This window comes from Mytilus edulis, chromosome 7 (assembly GCF_963676685.1).
Source record: "Mytilus edulis chromosome 7, xbMytEdul2.2, whole genome shotgun sequence".
Taxonomy (NCBI): domain Eukaryota; kingdom Metazoa; phylum Mollusca; class Bivalvia; order Mytilida; family Mytilidae; genus Mytilus; species Mytilus edulis.
The window spans coordinates 79,461,221-79,476,742 of record NC_092350.1 but is presented as its reverse complement, the minus strand read 5'-3'; the positions used below and the strand labels follow the sequence as shown (position 1 = coordinate 79,476,742).

Sequence of the window (15,522 nt, the reverse complement as noted above, 5' to 3'; positions counted from 1 at the left end):
AACATAAACAAACCTATTTCTTTTGAAGGCTTTCTTCAGAAAATTTTCTCCTGAGTCTCCCATTTCTCCAAACAATGTAACACAGACATTAGCATCTGTGCCAGCTCCTGGCTTGTCACCAGTAAATAATGTAACATTGTATTTATAATCTGTCAAAAAACAAACAGTGCTTAATTTAGTTACAGTATGCATATGATAAACTGGTTACAACAAATTTTCAATTACACTGAGTCAATTTATTATATAAAGACAGAGCAATTTTCATGAAGCTGTTTTCAATGCTAATCCTTTCACAAAACCTAACCATACAATTCTAAAGTGTTAATAAAAGTTCTGTAATATTCATAGAACCATGTCCTATTATTTCATTGATTTTTTCCAGGGAAATTCTACGTCCAGAATAATTTTCCCAGAATTTCTTGCTAGTTTTTCACATCTGTGACTTAAAGAACTTCATTTCTGAGAGTTGCTGATATGGATAAATCAAGAAAAATATATAAATGTATTCATTTCTCTAGATGATCCAGTCATAGCTTCCAAAAGCTATTTGAAAATTCAAAGAAGAACATTATAAACATAACTAGAAAATAAATAACACATTCTGCAGGTTCATTATTAATCTTGGGATACTAATGTTCTTCAATTTCCTGGGTAATTGGTATAAATCCAAGAATTTAAATGTCTCTTACTCACTTCAAGTTTTCCATAGACTTGGATGAAGACCTCAGCAAAACAACAAAATCTAATATCAACGAATTTATAATTTTCCCTCAATCCACCAAAATTGCTTCTCTGAAAATAAATGATTCCCCAGTATTACAAGAAGAAAATGATCTTAATTTACTACTTACCCTTGCGAAGTGCAAATTCGTCTTTACTTCCGACTAAATCTCGACTGATTTTGCCATCCCCTTCTGTTCTTGATAACCATAGACCACAAGGGAAAAAATATCTCCAGTGAGGGTTCTTTATATCTGTTACAACAACCTATAACATATATGGTAAAATTTCAATCCAAAACTACATATCCATAAATTTCAGCAATAAAATAAAATTGAGAGTGAAAAAGTCTGTTTTTTGTGTGTAACATAAACTTGATTGAACAGTTTCAAAACCAATGAAGAAAAAATTAAAATGAAACATTGAGAAAGCAAAATGAAATATGATACAAAACATAATTTATTTCTTTAGTGACAATAACAATAATGATAAATCAGAAATAAAAAATCAAATAAAAACTAAGGTTTATATCTCAATGAGAAATCACTCCAACAAGACATGTGAAACAAGAATGTGTCCATAGCACATGAACGCCCCACTTACACTATCATTTTCTATGTTCAGTGGACTGTGAAATTGGGGTAAAAACTCAATTTGGTATTAAAATAATAAAATAGGGAATATGTGTACTAAGTAAGTTGATTTGACTTCAACTTCATCAAAACTACCTTGAACTTTAACCTAAAAACAATAACCTGATGCAGGAAAGATGGATGCCCAGACCGAAAAAACATAATGCCCTTTGAATTTTGTCATTGAGCATTCTACACAGCTAAGATAAACATATAACACGTTAGAAGTACTCACCCTTTCAACATACCATCCTGGCATAATGCCAATATTGTCATGTTCCAGACGGACCTTCCTCATAGGTCCAACACAATTTGATTTAACTTTAAAAATTGTACTACTGTTTTGTTTGAATTCACTTTTTCCTCCTTTTTTCAATGATATTTTCTGTGTGATTCCTGATTTTCCATAAATAGTAATAAAACAATTAGCATTTGTTCCAGCTCCTGCTTTGTCCCCAGTCACAACGAGTATTTCATAGGCTGTGAAAATGTAAAAAATAATATTTTAAAATAGTGTCATAATACAAAGTTTTGTAATACATGTCATCAGTCAGTGTTTTCATTTGTTCCATCATATAATTTATGTTTTTTTTTTCCTCTCTGATTTCTGTCTGTTAATTTATGACTTAAAATACACAATCATATAAAAGCCAAAAGGACCCTTTTCCAGATGCCCAAATTAGGTCATTCTTTAAAGGAATTCCTGATTTATACCTTTTGGACTAAGGGAATGATAAATATTTTCAGGATTTTTAATTTTCCTAAATTCTGGATTTAGAGTGATATTCTTTGAGAATTTGGGATGACTCCCCTCCAACCCCCAATTATATGTGCTATTTGCATGATTTTCCCTTATCTATATATCATGCACCTAAGATACATACTAGTATTAGAAGAAATCATAGGATAGAGTTCTCTGGAAAGTTGCTGGTCTGAATGGAATAATGAAAACCATTTATTTACAATAAACACCCATCTCTTCTTTTTCTTCACATGTTCTATTTCTAATTCCTGTAGAAACCACGCTTCCTCTTTCGTTTTGGCATTTGTCTGAAAATAATTAAATATATTGTAGTTCTTGTGTTAAGAAAGAAAATAAAGTTGTTGCCGTTTGGAAATAATAACTAGAGGCGAGCCTGTATCGCTCACCTGACTCTACTTGGGTTTTTGAAACTATATAAAAAAAGATAAAATTTGGTTTAAAATTGCATTCCATTTGTATGTATTTCTCATGGGGTCCTATGTTAAACTAAGTCCCCCGCTGGCAGCCATCTTGGATGATGGATCTGCTACTAAGTTCCAACACGTGGTCAGCACCTCATAAGGAACATTCAGGCTATGTTTGGTTTCTTTCAATTAAGTGGTTCTTTAGAAGAAGACTTTTGTATGTATTTCCCATAGAATCCTATGTTATACTAAGTCCCCAACTGGAGGCCATTTTGGATGATAGATCGGCTACAAATTTACAACACTTGGTAAGCATTTCATAAGGAACATTCATGCCATGTTTGGTTTCATTCCATTCAGTGATTCTCTAGAAGAAGTTCAAAATGTAAAAAGTTAACGACGACGACGGACGACAGACGCCAAGTGGTGAGAAAAGCTCACTTGGCCCTTCATGGCCAGGTGAGCTAAAAACTAAGTCAAGAAAAATCATAGAATTTCTATTGTCTACAATCTGTAATTTTCTTTTTTAGTTGTTGCTTTTAACATAAGTAAATGATTATTACAAAAGTTATACACTAGAATTAATATATGGGAAACAACTCATATTTTACCAAATAATATCCATGATTTGGCTCATTTAAATAAAGATATGTGAAACAACTCATATTTTACCAAATAAAAACCCACGATTTGGCTCATTTTAAATAAAGATATGTGAAACAACTCATATTTTACCAAATAAATACCCATGATTTGGCTCATTTTAAATAAAGATATGTGAAACAACTTATATTTTACCAAATAAATACCCATGATTTGGCTCATTTTAAATAAAGATATGTGAAACAACTCATATTTTACCAAATAAATACACATGATTTGGCTCATTTTAAATAAAGATATGTGAAACAACTCATATTTTACCAAATAAATACCCATGATTTGGCTCATTTTAAATCAATTTATGGGAGACAACTCATATTTTACCAAAGAAATGTCCATAGTTTAGGTGGCAGGTACCAGTTTTGGTGTACCAGTACATGTGTCCCACACAGAAATTTTGCTATAGTTAAGCATTGACATATATAATTGCATTATGTGGACTAAAAAAAATAAATGAATGTAAATTCTAGGCTAGTGTACTACACATGTAAGTAGTTGCATACACAGGTTGGGGATTTCCTTCACACATGGGTCCAATCAGATGTCAAAATTGTGGTCTCCTCACTTGACGGCATCCAATCAAAGTGGGGGAAATATTCATTTTTTTGTAAACAAAAATATCTTGAGATTTTGATGGTAAGGATAGGTTCGGACAAGGCTATAATTCACTAAATATCCTTTATCTCTTGAATTTTGCCTAAAATTCTTGTCGGCTTTTAGCAGGATTCTGCAGGTGAGCATTAGATTGGTATCAGAGCATCACATTTTTTGCCATATTTGCAATGCATTTATAAATTTTAAAATCTGCATGCTGGACAGACACCCACATTTAAAGGTTTTCTATATATTTACATAAGCACGCACACATCTTAGTTCCTTGAAACCATACATTTTATTTGTATATAAGCTTGAATGAATTTTCAAGAAAATAAAATCATAAATCCATGAAATTCTGAAGATTTATTGTAAAATTACTGGTTTCTGCCACCTTAATCCATTGATGAATACATGGGAGACAACTCATAATTGACCTTACATCCATGATGTCCCTGTACTCTTCTGTCAGACAAATGCATTCTGGATAAAAACTATTGAATACATTCGCCTGAGAAAGATGAAATTTATACAAATGTGTGTGTAATGTGAATATTTATGGACGCCGCAGCCGGAATGTAGGATTGCTATGTCTTGCTTTTTCGACAAAAGTCAAAGGCTCGACAAAAATGTACAAACCTCAATATTAATGGACTTTAAATCCCCAATTTCTGGCCCTCTGACTTTAAAGATATGAGTACTTCCTTTAGCAAATCTATAGGCTACATCTTTATTAGATTTGACAGAACCAGCTTTCTTGGTTAATCTGTGTTTCTTCACTTTTCCTTTTGTTCCTTTCAATGTTATAAACACCTTTAAGAAAATAAAACAAAATACATGACAGAATCCTTTGCTTTATAATCATGGAAAAATATTTTTCTCTAATACATTTGTGAAACTGGAAAAGTAGACAAAAATATGACTGACACCAATCAGTTGGTCAAAATTTTAAAATACACAAAGTTGTCCTAACACGCTGTACTAAAAAGAAACCAAACTATAAACACAACCTACAGTAGTGTATGATATAATGATATTTGATGTTTTCCATGATTGAAGTCCCAAATCTATAGAGTGACATATTTACGGATCTACAACTGTGATCTACCTCTGTTCTTCCAACACTGAGTAACGGTACTGTGCAGTTATTGTGTAATGTACATTTGAGTTATTGTACTGCATGAAAAATCCTAATAAAAGCATGGATAATGGGATTACTATATCTAAACAATTAGGTATGTAACATCAATTTTGATTGGATGATGTCATCCATCAATTCCACAGTTGACAAACAGTTGGCAATTGCAGTCAATGTTTATATATTTGAAATGTTTTATTTTTAACATTTTAACGTATAGCATAAGAATAGGAATATTTAAAGAGTTGCCACCGTAAATTTTGGATTTGACGGTCACCAATTTTTATCAATTTCTATACACAGGATTATCTACCTTTGAGTCCGTACCACATCCTTTTTTATCTCCAGTTGTCACGGCAACTTTATATAGAACAGATTTATCCCCTCCGTCATCCTGTCCTTTTATTCTCCTCGTTCGTAAACTAGGTGAGGCACTTGATGGTCTGTTCCACATATTTCTCTATAGATTAAAAAAGGGAATTGTAATTAAAAAGATACAACACATAAACATGAACTATATTTATCATAATACTCCATATGAATAAGAAATTATTGATCATTTACAAGTTAAACGCAGAATTTATCATTGGGACAGATAAGTTCCCTACTTGGATATAACATTATAAGGAGACATAACTAAGAACTGTAAAAGAGAGACAACCCAAGTTGGAAACCATTCCAAATTTTGTGATTATAAATATTGTGTATAAGTTTCATAACATTTGGTTGAGGCAAACCAAAGTTAGAAAATGCAACTAGATATCATTGAGATGGGAGCCATCTCTGTGGGCCCCGCTGTCAATAACGTGGGGTAAATAAGTTGTATGGATAATCTGATATGAAGCATTATTTGAAGTTATTACATAGTCTCATGTGTGATTTTGATCTAAGATTTTAAGTTAAAACTGATAAATATTCTCATCTTACTTTCATAGTATAATAGTGATATGACTGCATGATGTGAACTCATTGATAACTACTCTAAGGTGACTTCTGGATATATGGATTGATGTTTGAACAATATGTTTAAAGGTGCTGCCCAATTGATATTTGTCACATATTTTTAGAATCATGCCTTCAATATATTATGACCCACCAAGTATAAAGTATGAAATATTAATGGTTCTCGAGAGGTAGAGCGGACACAATTTGTTAAGAACAACGAACAGATGGACAGACCGACAGACTGATCTTAGACCTAGGATGCATACATTATGACACATTCTCTTGTGTTGGTTAATATATATGTTAAGTTGAAAATGTTTGTCAGGTATAAAGTATGAAATAATAACAGCTGTCCTCTCAAAATATAATGTGGATCAAATTTGTTAGCGATGGACAGACCAACAGACAGACAGACCTTTGACCTAGGAAGTGGTACATATATCATGACACACCCTCTGGTGTTGGTTAAAATAGATGTCAAGTATAATATTTGAAATCATAACGGTTTTCAAGATATAGAGCGGACACAATCTTCACCACAGGACACAGGGTTGTCAACTGAAACCAAAGTTTTTTTGACGTTGACCTTTGACCTAGGAAGTTGTACATACATCATGACACGCCCTCTGGTGGTGGTTAAAATGTATGACAAGTATATACTTTGAAATCATAATGATTATCTAGATATGGAGCGGACACGATCTTCACCACAGGACACAGGATTGTCAACTCGAAACCAAAGTTTTTGACCTTGACCTTTGACCTAGGAAGTTGTACATACATCATGACACACCCTCTGGTGGTTGTTAAAATGGATGTCAAGTATAAACTTTGAAATCATAATGGTTATCTAGATATGGAGCGGACACGATCTTCACCACAGGACACGGGGTTGTCAACTGAAACCAAAGTTTTTGACCTTGACCTTTGACCTAGGAAGTTGTACATACAACATGACACACCCTCTGGTGTTGGTTAATAATCATGTTAAGTATTAAGTATGAAATCATAACGGTTCTCTAGATATGGAGCGGACACGAAAGTGTTACGGACGGACAGACGGACGGACGGACGGACAGACGGACGGACGGACAGACGGACGGACGGACAGACTGATCACTATAGGGCGACCCGCCGTCGGCGGGGCCCTAATAACTTTTTTTATATACCGGTATGTACAGACAATGGTATCACTAAATCCCCTCCCCATGGCAGGGGCATAAAAAAAAGGTCTCTATCATATCCAAAAATTTCCAAAATAAATTAAACCCATTGACAACTTTTTGGTTTTGAGATAATCCATTACATAAATATGTTGGACTCGAGACAGCACTTAAAAATCTCAACTAAATGTGGTTATAAAGCACACTTTTAATTACCAAATGCCTTTCCATATGAAAATATGTAATATATACTTTAAGGAACAGGCCCTTATTACTGAACATAATTCAAAATAATACACCTTTAACAGTTTTGACAACAGAAGACTATGAACTGAAACAGGTTAAACTGTTGTCTGCTCTATGGTTGGGTTGTTGTCACTTTGACACATTCCACATTTACTTTCTCAATTGTAAAGAACAATAAAAGAGGTTTACTTTTACATCATTTGGTCTCTGTTACATAGTAATCTCATTGGCAATCATATCCCATCTTCTACTATTTATATAAAAAAATCTATTGGATAATAAACATGATAAATTGGCAGTGTTCTTACCGATGATGTTCTCTGAACGCTAACAAATCTTCTTTCAAAGTAATCCAACAGATGTGGATCGTTCATGGGATCATAAGATGGAAGTGGGATGGTACAGCGACTGTCTGATGGGGTGTTGTTAAATAATGTAGAATTCATGTACGAGTAATTTCTTCTTTCTGTAAATATAATATCATGTATACATGCATTGTTCAAGAAGTCAAAACAAACAGTATAAAAAAGCTATTGTTCACTAATTATACCAATCCAAGATATGTCTTCGAAAAACAGGAAGTAGATCATATTCCTGAAAACATATCACACTGAATGACATAACCATATGAAGTTTAAAGGGATAATGGTGCTGTTCAGAAATGCCACCAAATTAAATTATTTTAGCTGAGATCATGTATAAATTAACCACTGCCACCAATTGTTACACTCTCAAGTAAGATACCAACCTGCATAAGGAGCATTAGGTGCAGCATTTTCTGCTAGCCTTGTCATGTAGTGCTGAGGTATTGGGATGTGAGGTTGTTTGTATGTTGGTGACCTCCATGGCTCTCCATAGTTTCCTGCTGTTACTCTTCTTGATGGTGCTGAAAACATACAAATACATAAACATATAATAGTTCAGAAGTATTTCTTGTTACTTGATTTTTATATCGATTAGACTGTTGAGGTTTCCCTGTTTGTATGTTTTTTTTTAATTTGTTAACAGTTTCACAAACTTTAAGATGAAGTTTTAATAAAAAAAAAAAGACCCTCTTGCTGATTGTAATGATAATACTGGAAACATATATACATTTCATGTATATTAAATATATTAGACAAAACAAGAGTATTAAAATTATAGGGGCGTTACCTATATTCAGATGGGTATTTTATGAGCAACCCCTTGTGAAGCTCAAGTTTGGGGGCCCACAGCCCCCTCCCTCCCTTTCGAAATCCTATATCTGCATATCTGATATTAGATAAGTATGCACAACTTACATTTCTATTTGTGTCATATTCTTTTCAAGAGAATTAGTCTTTCTATGTTTAAGATTTCAGATGAAATTAATAGGCCATAATGTGATACAAATATTCTCTGTCTTTACAATCATCCGAACTTTTAATGCAGAACATTTGTCATCAATAAAAACTTCTTTTTTATTATATAATCAATAATTTAAATTTTCAATTAAGATCATTGATATCTAAACAATGTGTTTCATAAAATAAAACATACATTTTTATTGGACCAGTGATAATTCTAGTTTGCATATTATTTTCTGTTGCTAGTCTAAGGAATTCAATAGCAGTTTCCATGAACAGATCAAAACAAATAAACATGTCAAGGAATTGTGTTTTTTTTGCCATTTAAAAGCATAATATCTATTTTTAGATTGTAGGAGTAGTTTATTTTCAAAAGATTTACATTTTTCAATATTAGTGTTGAGTGACCTTTAAGTATAAACAAGTCGATCTCTTTAAATCTACCAGGTATAATAATTTACTTTCATTGTCCGTCTCTTCATTGAAATTCAGTATCAAACATCAAACATGTCATGGACAATAACGAAGTCATTTAAATTCTCTATACAGCCTGTATATTGGTTACTAAAATCAAACAGGTATCAGTAGAATGCTTGCGTTCAATCAGAGGTTTTCCAATTACGACGAAAGAATAAAAATGCAAAAAAGACTTGTATACAATAACTGTTACAGACTGATGGCTAACAGAATGGAAATTGAAATAAAATGTATATATGTACATGTATTGACAACTCGTCTAAACATCAACCCAACAATGTTAGATCTGAAAATTTGCTTTTGCAAATGTTTGGTACTTCCCACGCCGGGATTCGAACCCATACTACTGTGATATCGCGACACCAAATCGCCTGCACTGCAGCCGTCCCGCTAGACCACACGACCACCTGGGCTCTAAAAAATAAAGCTTTCAGTGGCCGTGTGTTACCTTTCCTCGTCAGTTTTAATCTAGCGGCGTACTACAGTACATGATATATAAGGCATGAAGATGTATTGAAATAAGTCTCATATCTCTTTTTATAAAGATTAAGTTTATATGTAAAAAAAGCCTTCTGTGTATGACAATCTTGTCAATTAACTTTCTTTTTAATCCTTCATTTTAATGAATTCATCTATTTAAATGCAAATTCATAAATACCAACTTTGAACATATTTTTTTTAAACTGCCAAAGTTTGTCAATCATATATATTTTCTTTTATCTTTTTGCAGCAATTTTTTACTGTTTACTCAAGATGCATGATGAAGTCTAGACGAATGACTATAGACTTTCTGATTTTAATTTTGTTAAAATTTCAAGTTGCAATTATCTCATGCATACTAAGCACTTAAACAAATAAGAGTAAATGCAATAGCTAGGTTGTAAGTTCTCCTAATCTGGGGGCATAAATTTGAACTGCCACCATTTACAAAAAGGTCTGTTTGATTGGGACAGATATTTGATTGCAATAGACCATGTCTTGACTAAAATTACTTTATATACAACACTCACGAGACTATGAATCTGTTTATTTTGTCTGATTATATTTGATTTTCAAATACATTGCATTGCATTTATACAAGTCATTTAAATAAGGATTTTTTTCCAACATATAACAAAAATCATAAATTTAAGTCAACATGGGTGTGTTTTTCACTACTGGGTATAAGATAAGATAAGATAAGAATTTTATTAATCTAATCAAGAACCCATAAAGGGCATCATTTTACAACACAATATGATTGGAAAAAGCAAAACAGAAAACTAATACATACTTTAACGTTATGAACAGGATCAGAGCCTAACACAACATGTGTTTTATATAACTATTATATTAAATCTTATAACAATAAAATACTAAATTACTTCATATATTTTGTTTACCTCTGGATCTTATTTCTAACCCTTTAATAATGTAATTTCCTAGGCACATGAGAGTTGGTAAATGCTCATTTGTGAACAGCCAGAAATATTTCTTATCATTAGGTAGTTCTTTAAAATTAGTACAAAAAGTTGTAGCTTTATCATATAATAATTTCCTCTGTTCATCATATAATGGACAATTTACTGTAAAATGGGTCTCATCTTCAATAGAATTTGATCCATGTGATAAGCAATGATGACATAGACGTTGAGTTCTCTCTATGTATTTTTTATTATATCTATCTTTCTCAATTTAAGATCATGAGCACTTATTCTCATTTTACATATAGCTCTTCTTATACTAAAATCTTTAATTGATAAATAGGCCTCCTTTACAAAGTCAGTCTTGAGGTTGAAATAATTCTCTAATTTGCTATTACCTTGTGATAAGGTTTCAGATCTTTTGACCAACCAAAATGTTTTGAAACTATTACAAAGTTTACATTTTACAAATTTAATTAATTTATTGAGCTTTGTATCTAAATTTTGTATATCAAGTGATTGAAGTACATATTTCATAGATGAATACCAACAATTAATGTTTTCTGCATCTAAAATTTTATTACAAACATAAGCATCATAAAGTAACCCTGTGTCCAACTTGTTAAGCCTGTGTACATATTTTACCATAGATATAATGACAGAAAAATAAAGAGGAAATCTTGCAACCTCTGATAACACTGCTAAATTTGAGGCTTTCTTATTTACACCAAGAATATACTTTAAATATCTGAAATGTGATTTTTCCAAATAATCATTTATGTAGATTAATTCAAATAGATAATCACTTTTTTTCTTGCAAGCAGCAGAGTTATTTTTAAATGAACCCCAAATTTCACTACAATATAATAAAATTGGTTTTATTGTGTGATCATATAAATGAATTGCAGTATCAATACTTGGATTACAAGCTGACATGGATTTTTGTAATTTAAATTTTGCCTTTAAGGATTTTTTGAATAGCTCTTCTTTCCCCTGTTGAAAAAGACCACTAGAAGTAAAGACTATCCCTAAATATTTACATTTATTAACACATTCTATAGCCTCTTTATCTAAATAAAATGATTCCTTTAAAAATTTTCCAGGCTTGTTAAAAATTAAAACTTTTGTTTTGGACAAGTTTACATCTAGACACCAGTCAATACAATAAGTATGCAATATATCAAGTCGGTTTTGAAGACCTTTTTTAGTGTTTGATAAAACAATAATGTCATCAGCGTACATAAGACAATCAATTCTACGCCCATTGATATCAACAGCATCTGGACTTGGCTCAAATTTTGGAGGCAGATCGTTAATGAAAAGCTTAAATAAGTTTGGACTTAGAACATCCCCTTGTCTTACCCCAACTAGTGAACTGAAAGATGGTGTTAATACATTGCCCACTTTCACAGACATTTCATTCTTGCTGTACATATCTTTTAAAATAGTATAAAATTTTCCAGATATGTTATTTTCCAATAATTTATATTTAATACCACAGTGTATGACCCTGTCGAAAGCTTTTTTAAAGTCTTAATACTTAATGGACAAACAAAAAATCTTAATACTTAATGAACAAACAAAAAATCCTAAGTGTAACACAATTTATACAGATCGACCACCAGGATGAGCAGAGATAATTGAGATTTTCCCATCTTGTCCCTTAGTAGAACCAACTCTGTTATTTAGTAATGTCACACCACTTTGATAATGTCTGATTACTTTAAATACATTTAATGTCATGAAAGTATATATGATAGTCAAGAGATATGTGTATCAGTTAGAAAGATCAAAGCCAAAATGCTCAAGTACATGTATCTGATAACAAAAATCAACAAATAACTTAATTTAAACATGGCCTATTTAACATTGCTACAAATACACTGTTGAATTTACAATCCAGTAGCTTTAATAGAACTATCGCACTGCAAAAGCCATTCCTCATTAGATTCAGCAACATGAAATTTACATGATCAATTAGATGTCACATCTTTCAGTCAATTAATGTTTTACTGCAATGTCATTATGACAGGTAAAATTACAGGTAAAACTGAAAGTCCTGTCCGTCCTGTCGTGTTACTAAGTAATTTTTCAGACCTTTCTTCAATCTATATACTAATCAATAACCAATGTAGCTTTATAGCACAAAGTATCAACAAATTACATTGATTTTCTGTATTTACATTAGAAACAAGAGGATAAATTATTAAGGAGATTTATTTCCTCGTTAAGCATCTTCATGGATGTTTTATCACATTTGCCAGGATTATAACAATACTATCTATTCTATAATCAAACTGTTTGTTTAACAGGTTACAGTGACCCTATTGTAAGAGTGCATTCTTAATAAGGACAAGAAAAGACTATTGTTTGTTTTGTTTTATTGTTAAGTTGATGTCATAGTGACATTTACTGTAATTCTTATTTATCCTTAAAAAAAAATGAAGGTATTTTTGAGGTGCAAGAAACAATGAAAAAGTTACCACAAAAAGCATTGGGTCCGAGACCACCATTGTCGTCCCTTGATTTTCGTTGTTCACAAATATAGTCCCTAGTGTTGACAGTGGGTTACTTGCCATTAATTTTTATACCCCTTCCAAATTTATTTCTCCATGTTCACTGCCTCAAATTGCAAGAAGGGGGTTGAAATTACACTGTAAAAAAATTTGGGTCCAGAATTTTAAAGGAAAGTAGTGATTTGGTCCAGCTGAAAAAGGTTGAAAATGAGCACTTCGGAAGCTGTCAAAAGATTTCAAGACGCCCTAAACATAAAATTGGCCATATTTTGAGTTAGAGGCGATGAAGTTTTCTATAAATTTGATATAATTTGTCCCAAAAGTAGTACAACACACTGTAAAAGTTTCTTTGAGAAAGCGCAGGTGGGATTTTTTTTATTTTCATTTATGTTCTAAAAGAAATGCACTACGAATTAATTGTGTTCTCGGACCTATTGGTTATAACCAAAATGTCTTGCAAAAATATGGAAATATTATGTAAATTGAAGAAACTTATTTTTATTAGGTTCAACACATCAGGTTAATTCCCAATCACCCATGATGTCACTTAAATAATATTTAACTGGATCCAAGTTAAAAAATGTATTCAAGGACTGCTTGTCAGATCAAAATCATCAAATCAATAAAAGAGTAGTGATGGAAGTGAAACTAGCATGAGCAAATTCCTACATCGGTTAGAAATGAAATTATACCTTATATATAATATAATTCATAATTTAGTGTAGAGGTCTTTAGTGACTTCTGGAGGGAGGATAGAGAGAACTGAGTTGTATATCTAATTGTCCAATACTTTTTTGCGCTTTGTATTGCTGCTCTTCAACAGTAATATACTGTTACGATCTTTACTACAGCTAAATTAATTTATAAAAGCAAAATGACCACCAGTGTTCACATTTATCAGACTAAAATTTTCTTGATAGTTCCATGTGTCATGCACTTACCTGAATATGGTCTGCTCCTGACATTTTTGCTTGTTCCAAATGGAGGTTTAGGAGCATAACTCGGAACACCAGGAATAGGATGATCTGGTATAGTAAGACATCTTTTAACTGCCTCAGAGTTCGTAAATGGCTGCTGCATTTTAATCTGTAATGAAAGAAGTTTTATTTAACAGTCTCTTATTATTCATATTCATATATGTAGTATTTTTGTAAGGAAGACATGCTAATGAACAAAACTACATGTAATCCCTACTTGAAAATAATTCCATACCTTTTAATATCAAAAATTACTTATTTTACTGAATCTACCTTTTTTAACAATTCCTACTATACATTGTGTATTTAATTTACTTCTGTTATGGAATAATACTACAGGAATGCATGTGTATTGTTTTGACCTTTGATATTTTAGAAACACAATAGAAAGTTTATAATCTGATACAACTGATTTTGTTTTATTTTTTCTACTCCAATTTTGACTTGCATTTTAATCTTTTTTGAGTCAGAGCGTGTTGTTTAAGGTAATGAAAAGTCATATGATTATCATGAAGTTCTCATCAGAAAATAATGAAATGTGGTATGACTGCTAGTGAGACAACTATTCACCAGATATCAAAGGATATAAAACAACTTAGTTTCAACTGAGGTCATGATCACCATTGGGCCTCAGGTTTGTAATTTTTTTTTTTTTTTTTTAATTTCAATTTTTAATCTTGTGTTAATGTTATAATTTTTTAGGGGTATACATTAACATTGAGTGCTGACTTGAGACTGGCCAAGAGGTCTTTATTTTGCCTAAACAATATATATTAAAAACTAAAGAAATCTGACATTTCAGCAAGGGCTCACTAGCACATTTTTTAAGAAGCATACAAAGCAAATGTTCAAAAGTTTTCATAAATTTTGACACAATCATTTTATTCAGAATGTGTACTCAATTTATAGGTTCTGATCTGTAGCATTTACTTTGAAATTTTGTCACCTTTTGTGTAAACAAAAGAAATTTTTTAAAACAGTTTTTTTTTTAACAAATATATCGTACACATCTACATATAATGCACAACTGTGCAAAATTTTATAGCCTCAAACCTAAACTTTTGAATATTTTTTTTTGCATTTACAAGAATATTGTGGACAGACTGAGGCAGTCAAGGACAAGATAAAAATTATGGGGCAGCCAGGTCCTCAATATGGGGTCCCTTATACTAACTGAATGTATTTATTAATGTAGCAAATTGTATGACCAAATGGTAATTATATGCAGGTTTCAAACCTGCATGTAATTAAATTTTAAAAGTTACAGCAGTGTACAGTGCATGCCTTTAATTCTATATTGTAATGAATATTTAATAGAACATGAGAATCTTTACATTGAATGAATACCAATGTTATGACTAACAATTTTTTTTTAATTTCCAAAAGCATTTCATATATATGCAAAAAACAGTTTGATTACATCTGTATCTAATGATACATAACATAATGTTTGTGATTTAATATACTGTTAATTCAAAAATTATTGCAAGGTTTTTATTTTTGCAAAAAATGTGACAGAGTTGTAAACGTAATAATTGAAACTCACATTTTGAAAT

General features: G+C 31.6%; 1 protein-coding gene across 7 annotated transcripts in view; it reads right to left on the bottom strand.

Annotated features, from left to right (window-relative positions):
• LOC139482342 (lipoxygenase homology domain-containing protein 1-like) overlaps window positions 1-15,522 on the bottom strand; it is a 75,310-nt gene that overhangs the window by 58,984 nt on the left and 804 nt on the right. For all 7 annotated transcript variants that reach the window (XM_071266192.1, XM_071266193.1, XM_071266190.1 and 4 more), the window contains exons 2-10: window positions 13,931-14,075; window positions 8,017-8,154; window positions 7,577-7,734; window positions 5,228-5,374; window positions 4,416-4,589; window positions 2,237-2,402; window positions 1,588-1,832; window positions 852-987; window positions 14-149 (exon numbers count right to left, since the gene is read on the bottom strand). In XM_071266192.1, coding sequence (XP_071122293.1) covers window positions 14-149; window positions 852-987; window positions 1,588-1,832; window positions 2,237-2,402; window positions 4,416-4,589; window positions 5,228-5,374; window positions 7,577-7,734; window positions 8,017-8,154; window positions 13,931-14,069 — 1,439 coding nt within the window. In that variant the 5' untranslated portion in view covers window positions 14,070-14,075. The remainder of the gene's footprint in view (window positions 1-13; window positions 150-851; window positions 988-1,587; window positions 1,833-2,236; window positions 2,403-4,415; window positions 4,590-5,227; window positions 5,375-7,576; window positions 7,735-8,016; window positions 8,155-13,930; window positions 14,076-15,522) is intronic.